This window comes from Cydia amplana, chromosome 1 (genome assembly GCF_948474715.1).
Source record: "Cydia amplana chromosome 1, ilCydAmpl1.1, whole genome shotgun sequence".
NCBI classification, from domain to species: domain Eukaryota; kingdom Metazoa; phylum Arthropoda; class Insecta; order Lepidoptera; family Tortricidae; genus Cydia; species Cydia amplana.
In genome coordinates this window covers 14,563,179-14,578,463 of record NC_086069.1, presented here as the reverse complement: position 1 = coordinate 14,578,463, position 15,285 = coordinate 14,563,179, and the positions used below count along the sequence as shown (strand labels likewise).

The window sequence follows — 15,285 nt, the reverse complement described above, 5'->3', positions numbered from 1 at the left end:
CTCATCGTCCAAAGGTACCTATATAAGGTTCCCTCGTCCTAATGCTTTGATCATCGGTCAACCTTTCAGGGAGTTTTCCCGTGCTCGCTATTAAATATAATAGGTATGTATATTAGGTAATTCTAATTAAATATCACTTGCCTTGCATACATAACTCGCATAATTAATCTTGATTTTACCCACAGAATTGATGAGTTGGAACCGGTCCCGAAGCCAATATTCGGAGGCGCACGCGGCGAGCAGTTTGAACAAAAATGCGCCCAGATAGAGCAGGTTAAATAACGAAAAATTAGTCGAAAGAAACATTTTTTTTACCTCAGCACCACGCCCAAGCGTTAGTTTTTAGTTGCGCGAAAACAATGAGCAAAATAGATTATTTTGCTTTCGCTTGGTTCTCATTAGTTTAATTATCATAAAAGTAGGTAGATATATCTATAAGTGATAAGATCTTTACAATATGTCGTAATTTATAAAAGTCAATGTTATTGAAATCCTTCCGAGTTCTTGTTGCTAGTGCGTCTGCAACACGAGACCAAAGATTATTTACACCTCGTGCTTTTAAGCCTCTCGATTCCAAATAAGAATCTTTCGTTCGAGATTCAAAATTAGCACTCGCAGTTAAAAGTAACTATTCTCTTGTAGCACAAATAACCATTGTTTGAGAAAAACATATAATGCTACCACATAATACTAACATATTCTGCATGTTCTGTCTAGATGTTCCTTGACGCGCTGCAACATGTGCGGGCGGTGTCAGCGACGATCCTCGACGTGCAGGCTCCGTCGTGGTATGACGAGATACTGCAGTTCCGCACAGTCGTGAAAGACGTCGAGGTACCGCTACCATCTTACTTCCAACATCAATACTCTTTAAAATTCTTAATAGGGTTATCATTCAATACCTTATAGGACCCGACAATAGGCTACATTCCTACTAGTCAAATCAGCTTCTTTTTTAGAACTGTCAAAACGATTTGTTAATATGGAATTTATATGAAAACGAATGTAGTGACGTCACGGTAAACTCGCCTACTTTTTATACTTCAATCCGATTTATTAAATACAAATTATGTTTAAAAATAGCTGCTGTCTATGTTTTTCGAATAAATTATCTGGTGCTTTATTTCGTGCACGGTTTGAAATAATTTATTTTAAGTACAGGAAACATCCCTATTGTGCATATTTAGGCCATGTATGGATGTAACCGGAGGATAAAGGAATAAAGCGATTTATAATTATTTACGCTGCAGATAATAATCGAGAACCTGGTGGAGACAGTGTTCGAGGGCGTCAACCAACTAGAAGAAGCAGTAGTGGCACTCTTTTCGCTCAACAATTACTCACGGAGGAAAAGCCTTAGGCGCATCTTCAAAAGAAAAACTGCGGAGGTAATGTCGCTTGAAGGGAGAGGTAAACCCCTCTGTATTGAAGTAAAAGTGGGTGCGTAATATTGGTCTACCCGCCAAAAAATTCATCATTCGTCAGGTGTGGAGCATGTTCAGCGACGAAGTCCAAGAAGCAAAGAAGGACATGGTGGCGACGCGGAGCCAGCACCCTTCGGAGCTGCCGTCATTCGCCGGCCGCGCCGCCGTGCTGCGGATGCGGAAGAACCGCCTGGTCTACTTGAAGAAGGTAAGGACTTACCAAAATCCAGATTCAGCACTGATAACCTTAGGTCAGACATCGGCAAACCGTCGCTCGCGCGCTCGACGATTCAAGCGCCTCTTCAAGCCACTTAAGAGTTCTTAGACCACTGAGAACTACATTTGCGGCTCTTTGAGATTTCTAGACATGGTGATTTCTACTGCGGTCGGCTCTTCTCAATATTTTGCTGAACCCTGCCTTAGGTATTAAGTATGTTACAGGCTAGGCTTAAAAACGGTGACTTCTATTTCAGGTAATGACAGACGCGGCGTGGATGATGCCGTGCAGCAGCTCTGAAGACGTGATTATGCACGTGAACAGGCTCATGGGCGCCATTGATGTGGCCATCAGAGAACTCTGGATTTCCTGGACGGTAAATACATATTCTAAAGCGAAATAATCGTCTAATATGTAACACCTCTAATTTTTTATTTTTTGTCAATTATAACTTTTACTTTTTTCGTACAGCATAATTTGGATGAGAAATGTGCAAACGGCTTGAACAGGACATTGATGAGAAAAAGTACCGAAAATCCTGGTTTAATGGAATGTAACATTGACGTGTAAGTCAATTATATAATACTTAAGTTTACATTTGAATGTAACATATCAACATACAGAAGTTGAAGTTAAAGTGTTAAGTAAATTCACAATTGTTTTTGACATATTTCAGCAATATTTTAGAACTGTGCAAAGAAGCTTCACATTGGGAGAATTTGGGAATGGATATACCTCAACATGCTTATGTAGTAAGTAGCATGTCTCAATTAATATCAATAAATAAGTTCTTAGGCAAACTAGCGAGTGACATTCTCTTTTAATTAACTTTTTCAGGTGTACGCCAAAAGTAAATCTATAATGTTTGTTTACGAGAGTGTGTTGTCTGTGACAAAAGGATATAACAAGATCCTAGACTCGCTCTCTCCTGACGAGCGACTGCTCTTCAAGCCTTTAACGGTGGTAAGTACCAATCATTAGTGTGCATAGCATAGAAAGTGGGTCGACAAGCGGGCCGTGTGGCGCGGCGCCCATATATCGAGCAAATGCAAAAGTATGCGAGCAACCTTAGTGCACGCTCCTTAGGCGCCGTGAGGTCAGGTCCCTCTACGAACGCAGCTCGCTGAGCTCCACTGAGCGGACTGCCGTGCGTGTCCGGGATCGCGGACCCATTGGTTTTGAATTGCCATTTCTGCCCTGCTTATCGCAAACGCAGTACTTTGTATGAGGGTGTTATTGCAAGTACTGCACCCGCGATAAGCAGGGCAGATTTTTAGTTGGTTTTAATAGTTTTAACAAAAATAAAAGTAATTGTTAAAGAAGTTAAAGTTCGTTCAAAAGTAAAATTGCGCATTTTTAGAAGCAATGTTTATGTTAAATAATTTTTGTGCAAAAATATTTACAAAATTTGAATGGTGCGTTTTAGAACCATGTTCGTGATTTTTTTCTATCGAGCGAAAGTTGTTTAATCAAATTTCAAATCGACCAAGTTACCAAAAGATTGCAATTCTTTTGTATTAGGGAACATGTCCATACTACGTGACCAATTTTTCAGAACTTTGTGAATGAATGCGCAAAAAATGTGTTAGAACAGAAAAGAAAAGTGTTAGGTACTTTGATCCGGGAAGGAAAGTGCCACTTTGATCCCACCTAACAGAAAAAAATTCCCCTGTCTAATTGGTCTGTGATTGGTGGTGTGTTAGTTGACAATGACATATTTACTTACACATTTGACAAATACATTAGCAATATTATAGACCCAACAAAAGGACAAGAACATTTAAAAATTAACTTCATTTTTATTTAATCTAATATCACAACTTGACAGTCTTCATATCGCACAAATTTAACGATAGGGAGTATTACTGCAATGTTCTGCCGCCAGAGTGCAGCACTAGTGCACCTCCTAAACCAGAGAGTAACTTAAACATACTATGTCTTAAACAGTTTTTTGGCAAGTTATATTGAGGCATCAAGGCGGTTTGTTTACAGGTGGCCTACCGCGAAATGAGAAAATCAAAATTTCGTTGTCTGCCTCTCTATCGATCGAATATGCAAGAGTGATAGAGAGGCAGAAACCCAAATTTCGATTTTCATGTTTCGCGGTAGGCCTTGTGATTGTGGTAGTGACGCCCTCTACGCAGAGTTTTGCGTCATATTCCCTATTAGATTAATATTAAACATAATACCTACGAATAATAAGTTATCATTATTAGTAATAAATTAACAATAATTAGTATTTTAACTCAAACAGCTATCTAAATGCGCATTCATATCATCATTTTCAACCATCTGCATACAACACGGGCACGGGAACTTGGTTCCGGTGGCGTTGAACTCCTGCGACTCGTCGAACAGGTCGTCGTCGTCGTCGATCACTATAGCCTGGTTGCCGGAACTCGTAGACGCTTCTTCAGGTGCCGTGTCGGTCGCCAAAAATGCCAAACACTCGTCTAAGTGTTCATCCATAGGTTTAGTGACTTTACTACCACAGCATGGACAATTCTGCTCAGGCAAAACAGAGACTGTACCAGTTCTAGGTTCTTTTTTCACCACAGTTAATTTATCTTTGGCATCTTCTACTATGAAAGGATGACAGATGCCTCCTTTTTCCTCTTTTGGTACAATAAAGTTATCAGATTTCCTTAGAGGCGTATCAAATTGAACTTTCTTTACAACTGACTCGGCTTTATACAGATCTATAGGTTCTAGCTTTATTTTTGGTATTTGTGCTTTCAAATGATCATTCCAGCCTACATTATCGTCTAAATTATTTGGTTCATTATTTACTTCAGTCTCATTACAGAATGTTCCCCTAATAGTGGTAACAAATTTATTCATCTCTTTTATAATTTCAGATTCTTGCTTAGGCAATAGTTTTGGTTTGTAAGGTGGAATCGTCTGTAAAGTAGCTAATATTTCTTTTGAAATTTGTTTTGAAGCTTTATTTGCTACTGTAGGATTTAGTAGGTCCTTATTATTATCTAACGGAACTGGCTCTGTTTTAACTAGAGATGTTGCTGCCGTTTCATTCCCGCTGCAGATTTTAGATATTAAATCTTTATTTAAACATTCATCTAAATGGCTATTTATACTTTGTTCCTCTATTTTTAATCCGCAAATAGGACAATCGACTCGAACAGTGTGTGAGCTGCTGGTAGTGGTACCAGTGTTATTAACAGCAACCAATTTTTTATTATTATTGGATTCTATCACTTCAATATTGGTACCATAAATATCCTTAAGCAAGGACGTCACATTCTTCTTGAAGTAATCATCAATCTTTTTTACTTTTCCAGGCGGAGAATCAACATGTTCAGATTGAGTCTTATGTTTGGTTACTTTTTTATTGAGATCATTATTGTTCATATTAGTTGATGCTGTCTTGGGAAAAATATTTAGAGTAGTTTGGTTTTGGACACGATTGTTATTTTTTTCTTTAACAGCAGCAATGGGCGAAACTGCAGCAGGTGTCAATTGTTTCTTAGCCCAAGTATTTCTGACCATTTCAGCAGCATTGGCTGACCCAGTACTAGGCGTCAATTGTTTTTTAGCCCAAACATTTCGGACTGCTTCAGCAGCATCAACAGAATTAGATCGGACTCTAGTGCTAGTTCCTCCAATAGTATGATACTTACCAATAACAAATGAAGGTGACTTCACTGCTGGTTTTTTTATAGGATTACTAACACCTTTCTGAGTCGCAGTCAGTGATGTTAATTTTGTGGGCACTTGAGGTGTACTGGATTTAATATCAGTTATTTGAACAATGTTTGACTCCCCAGTTGTAGTTTTTTTATTACTAGTTATATACTTAGTAATATCACCTTTAGGTTTGGCTACTGGCGTTTTCTTGTTCTTTTTTTCTGGCTCTTTAATTTTAATAAATGTACCTCCACAACTCCTTTGATGCTGCTCCCACCACCGATCCCTGGGCCCGGGAGCTGTGTTCATAGGTCGCCGCACAATTCCGAAGTAAGGTTTTCTTAACTGGCAGGGCCCATTGCAACGCCACCAATGAGTCTGGTACATTTGAACCTGTAAAATAACAAATAATGCTGTCTAGAGCCTAACTGTTGGGAGCACGCGCGGAGATGAGACCGAAGTGGCGTCGTAACCTGCGAGAAGGCATGGCAAAGCACGACGAGCTGTGATCAGACCAACTCAAGCAGAAACGACTTCGCAGAGCTGGTGGACCACCCCAGGAGTCAAGACATATATGTGTTCGATGCGGCAAGAAATGCCGATCGGCCATTGGTTTATACTGCCATCACAGTTTTATTAAATTTCATTTTATTTTTTTGTACTAAAATAATGTTGATGATAAAAATAAGTAATTAAATCGAGCGACGCACGCCGTACTGCAAGGTAGCCTGCCTAGTCCAATGTACAGTTCCGTACAGATGAACACATAATATGCTTTTGCACAATATTTTTTTGTAATACTTAAACAAAAAAATGTATATATAAATATATATATTTTACCTCATCATGAAAGTCGTGATAAATGCTGATATTGATCCCAGCCGCCTTGTTGATCCTGTACATATGCTCTTTAAAGTTTGGGCCATGGCCGTCCCGGTCTTGGTCCCGCTGTGTGATGAACAGGTAGGCATGAATCATTTCATGCAGTAATGTCTCCACTAAGTCTTTGCGAGGGCGTAGCTTCAGTAGAGGCTCGCTGAGAGCTATATCACAGAGGCCTCCCCTACCTTCGTAGCTGAAAGTTACCAATTATGTAAGCTCAGTTAGGTGAACGATGGCAGGTGTATATCAACAAATGGCGATGTTGTATACATAAGTACATACTCCCAGCAATATGCCAAATTTTTTTGGGGCCTGACTGGCAGACTTAAGGTTTAAACTAAGGAGTTAGTCATTAGATTGGTATGCAAAAGTTTCAAGTAATATAGTGAGGGAGAAGTGGCATGAAGGAGCCAGGTGTTGAAAGAGCCAGTTGCATTATTTCAGCAGTTTCAGACCATTTTTTCTTGAACTGAAAACTTCTTTAGTGGCGCAGGGCACTTTTGGAGGTGGGGAAAAAATAATAAACTCGAGACAGCGTAAGGCGATCACGTGACCGTAAGGTTTAGATGGCCACTCATTAAGATGGCATTTAAATCAATAAAGAAAAACTCAATGACATAATTCAATAAAGCTACATCTTGATGAAATCGCTAATAAAAGTGAACTCTAGTACTTACTGGTGAATAAAACTCAAAATATCATGACCAAATATATTTAGATGCGAGGTCTGCAAGGTAACTTTACAATTTCTATTCGAATTTTAAACAATTAACGCTACAAATTTGAATTTCGAATTTTAAACAAGCTCACTGACCAGCAATTTCGGAACTAAAGTTTTTCAATAGAAATGAGGATGGGTCAATTATACATAGTGCTGCAGACATTTTGGACTAGTCATTGAGTTAACACTTCTGTTGGCACTCCCGGAGTGCAACCCGTTGTTTATTTTTTAAGAAAAAAAAATATAGTGGACAGACAGTTTGCTAATCTGTATAATGTAAGCGCAATTTCACCGAGTTACGCAAATGTATTGGGCCAAATATTCGCCAAATAAGCCTTGTTTTACCTTCTTTAGGATCTAAACATAATTTGGCTTAAATACTCATTAACACGTTCCCTGTCCGGGTGCCTCCAATGTGGGGTCATGAAGCTTTTTTTCAGGAGTCTGCGTTTCCGCTATGCCCACTATGGGTTCACAACTTCAAAGTGGAAGCACACTTGGATGTGTGACTTGGTGGTATGGGGACAGTGAATGTGTTATAGTTAACATACTTATATATTTAATATTGTATGACAAGAGTTCAATGAAATAAACTGCAACAGTGGTCAAAGTTGGTATAATAGTATGAGCTTGAACTTCTACTGTAGTATATACATATTATTTAGGTTGAAGGCTCAAACTTGTTTAGACTTATCTTGAACGGCAGAATATACTCACGAGCATACACCAGCGCAGGAATACATCCGCTTACTCCAACGGACAACGGCTCTACTTGCAAGTTTAGCCCAAAAGAATGTCCTATCAAACTGGATGAACAATGCATGTACGTTCGGCGTAGGGTCTATTAACTCCAACTCTGGGTCTCCCAGATTCATAGTGGTTACTTAATTTTCAACTAACTAATATAATACTTGTGCAGCTTTCATTTCTAATAAATTAATTAAACTAACATAAAAAAACTCGCTTCTGCACGGCTAGCACATGATGGGCGCGACAGTCGACAGGCGAGAAAATGCCGCGACATAGAGCTCTCTCGCGAATCGGTAGCATAAGAGCCGCGCGACAACCCGCTGTCTCGCGGACAAATGTCAAAGCGACATAATTTTGTCGTTTGACAGTTCCACGCGGGATACTCTCGAAAATCGTAGCACGAGTGTACTATGGGAGACAAAATGTCCCGCGTTTGAACGTCAAAATGAGAGAAATTGTCTTCGAGGCTAGAGGGTCGCGACTAGGGTTTGCTCCCGGTACTGAGTTTGGCGACAAGCGCATTTGGTCGAAGTTTTGTTGACTTTTGTTCTAAAATAAAGATAATTTTCCATATTTTATATTTATTTCATACTACAACACTTTTTTGTTTAAGTATAATTTGAATCTTGAGTTTCATGATCATGCCATTAATATCAAAATTATTATATTTTTTCACAATGACTTGTTTGTTCTCTTAAGTTAAACGAAAATCCGACAGAAAAAAATCTAAGCCTAAGATTGTACGATCACGACCACATCAACAAAGCAAACCTTTGGTGGCGAATTGACTGGGGGATAATTAATAGAAACATAAATAATTGATACAAAAATATTACATTGCTAATCCGGGAAACAATTACGTGCTATCAATCAGTGCTAACCCGTTATATTTACATGCGTATTTTTACATGCAATTATTGTTGACAACCTATATTATGTCGCTCTTTAGGTGTTTCCATTCATTGTGGGATATAAACAACACAATCTCGACCTGAATATTGCGATCAACCTCACTTATAATAAGTAAATGCAAAAGTAAATCTGTACCTATGTACAGTCAGCAGCGATAGTTGCTAAGCGGGCGAGGTGTTCAAAATGATCTTGACGCGACTTTATTGTTAAGAGAATAAGAGCGCGTCAAGGTAATTTTGAACACCACGCCCGCTTAGCAACTATTGCTGCTGACTATATGTTACCTCTTGACGCTTAATCCGCCGAACCGATTTAGACGAAATTTTGTGAAACAACATTCCACAAAGAATGCAAATAATGAATCTGGCAGCTCAACTCAAACTCCACCTCACAGAAGACCACAGCCGTAATACTTACTTTGTAGTGTACGAGTTGGTACTAGCTTAGGCTTAGGTCGTCGTCGTAGGATTAGTCCTTAAGTTACGATTCCCACCGACCGGCTGGAGTTGGGCCGCGCCGGAATGCTTTTTCAGTGTACCTATTTACATAATGTGTGGCAGAAGCGATAGAATCCGTCCGGAGCCATCCGATCCGCAAGCAGCCGACCGGCTTTGGGCATACAAATGTGAAATGCGCTCCGACTCCGACGAATCGTACTTAAATCTGAGTACCTATCTCAAAAAGGTCAAAGTAAATAGAATCATTTAAAGTTTTTGGTAGTATTTATTTAAAAGTCACATTATTTGAGAAGTGTTATCAACACTCGACTGTCCTTGCACGGAGTAGGTTCCCAACTTGAGCCCTTCTATGTCCTCCGTGATGGCAGGAGGGCTGCGGTTAGCAGCAGCATGCTTAGGTGTAGAGAATACCTCCGTGTTTGATGATAGGCTTGTGCATGATTGTCATTCAATCTATCTTCGAAGCCAGCAATGCAGCGGCTAGCCAGCCATAAGGGAGATATGTCGGGGATTAGCATAAGATATTTAGTCTGTAAATAAGATTTAAAAGGAATGTAATTTTTTTGCAAAAGACAACGGAAAAGAGCTTTATGAAGATTGAATTGTGTACGTAAGTACTTACAACTTGACTTCTTCGTAAAGATGGTATTTTGTTAGCCAAAACTTTTAACAAAACGCCAATTATTCGTAAGGAGTTGTATTTTAATGATTAGGTAGGTAATCTTTAGATAATTATAATAATATATTCCAACTTGTAACGACAAAGCGAATCAAATTTTGAGTGACAGTATTGACACTGACATTTTCGACTTAAAAATAATATTTGCTATTTCTTATTCTTCATACTGCGAGAAAGAGACAAAGTTATCGTGACTAGGGACGCTCCGTTTCTAAGGCTGACTATTCATTACTTATCCGATTATTATTTTACCGATTCAGTGTTGCCACGAATGAAAAGTTTGTTCCATGTATAAATGGCCACATTGGCTAAGTCGCGCGCGGGATGGCTCTCTCTCGTGGAACTCTTTTCTCGATGTGCGAACTCATGCTGCCAAAATCGAGGAATTGACAGATAGAGATAGAAATTTGTGACGGGCGACTGCCGTCTCTCGCGGCGCGAGCTATCCCGCGGGTAATCATGTGCTAGCCGTGCTGGGATCAACAAACTGTCAAAATTGTATATGACTATTTTGACTTGACATATTGACATTGACATATTTTTAAAAATGGAAAACGCGGTTATTCCGGTTATTTGCCGTGTTCGTTAGGAATTTCGGAAATATATGTTTTCGAAATTTTGGATATGAGAATATATTTGAATTTTATGATTTTTGAAATAAAAAAAGCTGCGTACAACTAACAAGATTAATTTTAACAGTTTTGTCATAAAATGCGGTGTATAGATAGAGTAGTGTTTTTTTAATATCTTAAATAAATGTTGCCAGTTTATGAAATACTACTACTATAGTAGAATTCAATAAGCTTATTAAGCCTGACCAGTAATTATGATCCATAGATATATATAGTTAACCTTTTCCACGCCGTGTCAAACACAAAAGCTGTCACTCAGACGCCACATCATTGAAGTGTTAAAACTGAAGTTGAACTTTATGTATATGCACGTAGGTCGATGTTGCTCTGTGGTCTGTGACCGATTAATCGGTCTTTGGCGTTGAACCTTCGGTGCGGATATATCGGTCATTGGCGTCCAAAAGGTTAAAAAGTGTTTCAAACTTTTTATAGGGTTTTTTAAAATTTTACGTTTTATGATTTTTCAAAAAAAGTACTTGTTATGGTTTTTTTTACAGGTATTAGGTAGGATATATATTCAAGAGGGCCGACTACTGTGAACTCCGAAGTTTACAAAATACGGGCATCTTTTTCTTTTACTCCACTGTCCGTAAATTGCGAACTTCGGTGTTCACGTTAGGCCCTCTTTTAATCATTTCACAGGCATGCGAGAAGAAAATACAACCAGGAATATCCAAATTGACTTGGACATCAACCATGTCAGATGCGTATATAGCAGATTGTGTGGTTCAAATTGGCGAAGTAAGCATTATAATTCTCATAGTATTAATAAAATAAAATGCAGTGTTTCAGACTGCTACATATAACCTTTCTTTTCCAGTTACGTGACTTTGTAAATACATACAAAAATAGCAATCTGAATATAATTAAAATAATGGAAAAAATATGTGATACTCCTTTAATTGAATTCGACATTTATAATGTTTTCGAGATAAAAGATTTACGTCACGATATCACAGACATGGAAACTAAAGGAACTGAAAAAATTCTGGAAATGTATAAAGAAATTATAATATATTTAGTAATAGTATATGAGGGATTTGAAGCACAAATCACTCAGGTAACTGTACATTAAATGTATTAATGTATTTCAGCCTCTTGATTCTTTAAATAAAGTATGGTATGGATAAAAACCTAAATATATCCCATCTGCATGTTGCGTGTACAGCGTACAAAAAGAAATATTCCCGTAATTAAATTATACTTATAATGAAACACAAACAGACTGTTTTCATCAAATTTAAAATCTGGAACCTTAGTCAATGTGGGTAATTTTGTCATAGGGCCTATTCCGTCCACTGGCGTTTTTCTCGGTCCACGAACCAAATTGATAATTTGATCGACAAAAGCAGCGATTGCTTTTAGCCATTCCATTTTTCGAACCACTCGCTACATTTGTGGTTCAATTTTGGAATCTTTCGCTTGCTCGCGTATCAATATTAGCACGAGAGGTTAAACAACAACTTTTCCCGCTTGTAAAACAAATAACTATTGTTTACCTCTACAAAGCTGAGATATAGAGCTCTATAACTTACCCACTTGTTACATTTTCAAATATCAAGAGCACTTTTATGTCTATCTCATTTATTTATATTATTCAAGGTATCCTGAAGGAATCAAATGAAGCATAAAATATTAAATGACTAGATCGATTTCGGTAAAAACTGGTGTGAGGGTACAGAACACTTAGGGCATGAGAACAACACTTATTTTTACCGGTATTTGATTTTTTCGCTGTATTTTATAGATGGCAGAACATTGGATTCATTACGTCAGAAGGTTCGATCGTACATTGGAAGACGCTTTACGATTGTCAATAAAAGCTACAATGCAAAATATGTACAAATGTGTTCATGGAGATGGTAAGAATTTGGCCCTTGGTACAGGTAGATTAAGTAGCTTAAGAATTGCAGAGTGGAGAGATACCACACACACAAAGACACACATTTTAAGGTGGTAGCTGTTATAGTCATCTTAATTTTTTAATTAATATCTACATACTATTTTGTGATTATATTTGCTCATCTTTCTTTTTGTCCGTTGCTGTTTTGGAGTTCTGCTATAGAACAGTGAGAGTTTAAGTAAATAAAATAAGATTTATATATATAGCGCGAAATTCAAATTTTCTATGGGACGATATCCCTTCGCGCCTACTTTTTTCAAATTTGCCGCCTTTTTCTACTGTCAAGATCTGGTTGACCAAGTATATATATACAGCTTTTTGATTCTTTATTCTTTATTTATTATTCTTAAACAATACAATCATTGTGTCAGAAATCACATTAAATACAATTTATAAATAACAATAATAATTTTTCAAGTACGATCAATATTGTGGTACCTACCTATATTTTTTCAGGTACTATGGCACCTTCTCCGCTAATAAAAATGAATCTATACTTAACTGGTAAAGATGTGACATATTTGCCAACAAGACACGAGGTTCAATATACATTTAATAACATTCTTGAAGCCATCGTTATCATAATGGACAGCATCCCAAGGTTATACGAAAAATTTTCTTTACCAGCTATGGGTTTAAAAAGATTTTGTGATGTCATTAGAGTCGATAATGACTCTAATAAACTACAATCATTAATAGATGAAGGTTAGTTGGTATATTATATAGTAAAATGGGCTATATGTCATAGAAGAATCAAGTTATCCTTTCAAAGTTATATTAATTTTTTTGCTATATTTTGCAGAAGTCCAATTTAACATAGGTCTAATACATGAACACATGCGCATGTGGGAACCATACTCTTCTATTTGGAAAGTAGACAAGGATGAATTTTTACTCAAATACAGAGAAGAAAATCATACAGCTGCTGAATTTGAGGCAGTAATAAACAATTACGGTGATTTAGCGCATCAAGTACAAGTTCAAGAGACTGTTAATCAGGTACTTATATCGAATAAGGGTGAAAAACATTTCTACATAGTTACAATAATACACATGCATAACTCTTTTTAAAATAGGTGTGTTTTTTATTTCAATACCTCCAGGGGGTATTAATTTTTTTTAACCAAAGACGATACAGTGGTAATGTTAAAGATAACATTACAATACACATAACAATTAACAAGGATGCGTGGTAGTCATCTTATATATATATTATTTGAGCATTTCTCAAATAATTTGTACATTTCGATCACATCTTCTTTCTATAAAAATTGGTATGCTGGTAAAGTACATGAAGCTGAACAATTTCCACCATATTTCCCAAAATGTCCAAGAAAGTTTGTATGAAACATTCCTTTTTTGTTACCAAATGTGTAAGGAAATCTGGTAACAAAAAATGATATTTCATACAAACTTTCTTGGACATTTTGGGAAATATGGTGGAAAATGTTCAGCTTCATGTACTTTACCAGCATACCAATTTTTATAGAAATCTAAGATGTGATTGAAATGTACAAATTATTTGAGAAATGCTCATTTTATGTTGGAATACCAAGTAACACCTATTAGACCAATATATCGGTAAAGATGCAATGTTTCAGCTATAGTATTTTATGCAACCGTTGTATAAGAGAGGTCAAAAAAGGCAAGTGACGTGAGTAACAATTTGCTTTTTTGCACAAATGCTTTTTTGGGGAATAGACTAAAGACATGTTTTGACAACTATAAGGTAGGGTTTTAAAGATGTGTGCACGACTCTTTAAATGACAAATAAAAGTACTGGAGTAGAAAATAGTATTTTATGTAACCGTTGTTTAAGAGAGGTCAAAAAGGCGAGTGGCGTGAGTAACGATTTGAGGCGCAGCCGATAATTGTTAATAAAGACGCCACGAGTATTTTTTGACTCAGTTAAACAACGTTGCATACAATACTTTTTCTACGACCAAGCACTTACTTTGAAATAAAATTGTAAATTTAACAAATATTTTTCATTCAAGAAGTAGCAAATAATGGTGGGTACGGGCGGGAAAAGAATGAATGAAATAAAAAAAAACATGTGTATGGTTCACACATCTGTCAGAGATGACAATTAAAATTAGGTTGGCAAGAATGTATTTCATACAATATTTATAAGTGGTTATTACACGAAGTATCGTAAAAGTGCCAAAAAGATACTGCGTGTATCCACAAATACTTTTTGGGGAATAGACTAAAGACTTGTCTTGACAACCATAAGATAGGGGTTTAAAGGTGTGTGCACGACCCTTTAAATGACAAATAAAAGTAGAAAAAAGATATTTAAAGGTCAGTTAAACGCACTTAGAACGCAGGAGCTAGATACTTGAGATGGTCTTGCCGTAAATTGTAATCCTTATTTTATCGATTTTTTAAAACAAAACTAGACATGTGTTGCTTAAAATTTAGTTTTTTATATCAATGTCTCCAAGGGGTATTGACAAACTAAAAAAAAAAACTAAAAACTATTCATCGGGTTTTAATATTACAATACACATAACAAAGGTGCGTAGTAGTCATCTTAGATGTATTATTTTATGTCGGAATACAGGTTCATTTTATAACTCTAAACTCGAGCAATCTGAAGAAGTCCATAATAGAGCATTGCATGCGCTGGCAGCTCGTTTTAGGAGATTTGTTGCGAAAAATCACAGAGTGTGATATAGACGAAGTATATGCATATGTTGAAAAGTGTAGTGAAGAAGCTATGCAGGTAATGTATACAAACTTAAATACCAGACCATACGATGTTACCGTCACTTTTATGTCAGTTTAATTTAAGCAATATTCTTATTTACCTACGTAATTATAAAAATGTTTTAAAATATATTTTACAAATCCAGATGCCTGCTGATTTAAAAGAACTTGCGAAATCCATAGCTACTTATGAACGTTTGATGGGTGATTTATCCCGTATGGAGAAAACTTTTCCACCGATCACAGACAAGGTTCACACTTTAGGTAAGATTCGCCAGCTCCTCGAAATTACATTAAATATAATTATATGTGATATATTAGATATCCTACTAGTATCTGTGGAAACGACA

The 15,285-nt window shown here is 36.9% G+C and overlaps 1 protein-coding gene across 3 annotated transcripts in view; it reads left to right on the top strand.

Moving 5' to 3' along the window:
• LOC134648136 (dynein axonemal heavy chain 2) overlaps positions 1 to 15,285 on the top strand; it is a 73,490-nt gene that overhangs the window by 2,262 nt on the left and 55,943 nt on the right. For all 3 annotated transcript variants that reach the window (XM_063502623.1, XM_063502615.1, XM_063502629.1), the window contains exons 5-19: positions 186 to 273; positions 718 to 834; positions 1,251 to 1,388; positions 1,486 to 1,632; positions 1,898 to 2,017; positions 2,113 to 2,207; positions 2,318 to 2,393; positions 2,479 to 2,604; positions 10,963 to 11,061; positions 11,141 to 11,380; positions 12,068 to 12,182; positions 12,680 to 12,928; positions 13,026 to 13,222; positions 14,790 to 14,951; positions 15,082 to 15,199. In XM_063502623.1, the coding sequence (XP_063358693.1) occupies positions 186 to 273; positions 718 to 834; positions 1,251 to 1,388; positions 1,486 to 1,632; positions 1,898 to 2,017; positions 2,113 to 2,207; positions 2,318 to 2,393; positions 2,479 to 2,604; positions 10,963 to 11,061; positions 11,141 to 11,380; positions 12,068 to 12,182; positions 12,680 to 12,928; positions 13,026 to 13,222; positions 14,790 to 14,951; positions 15,082 to 15,199 (2,087 nt within the window). The remainder of the gene's footprint in view (positions 1 to 185; positions 274 to 717; positions 835 to 1,250; positions 1,389 to 1,485; positions 1,633 to 1,897; positions 2,018 to 2,112; positions 2,208 to 2,317; positions 2,394 to 2,478; positions 2,605 to 10,962; positions 11,062 to 11,140; positions 11,381 to 12,067; positions 12,183 to 12,679; positions 12,929 to 13,025; positions 13,223 to 14,789; positions 14,952 to 15,081; positions 15,200 to 15,285) is intronic.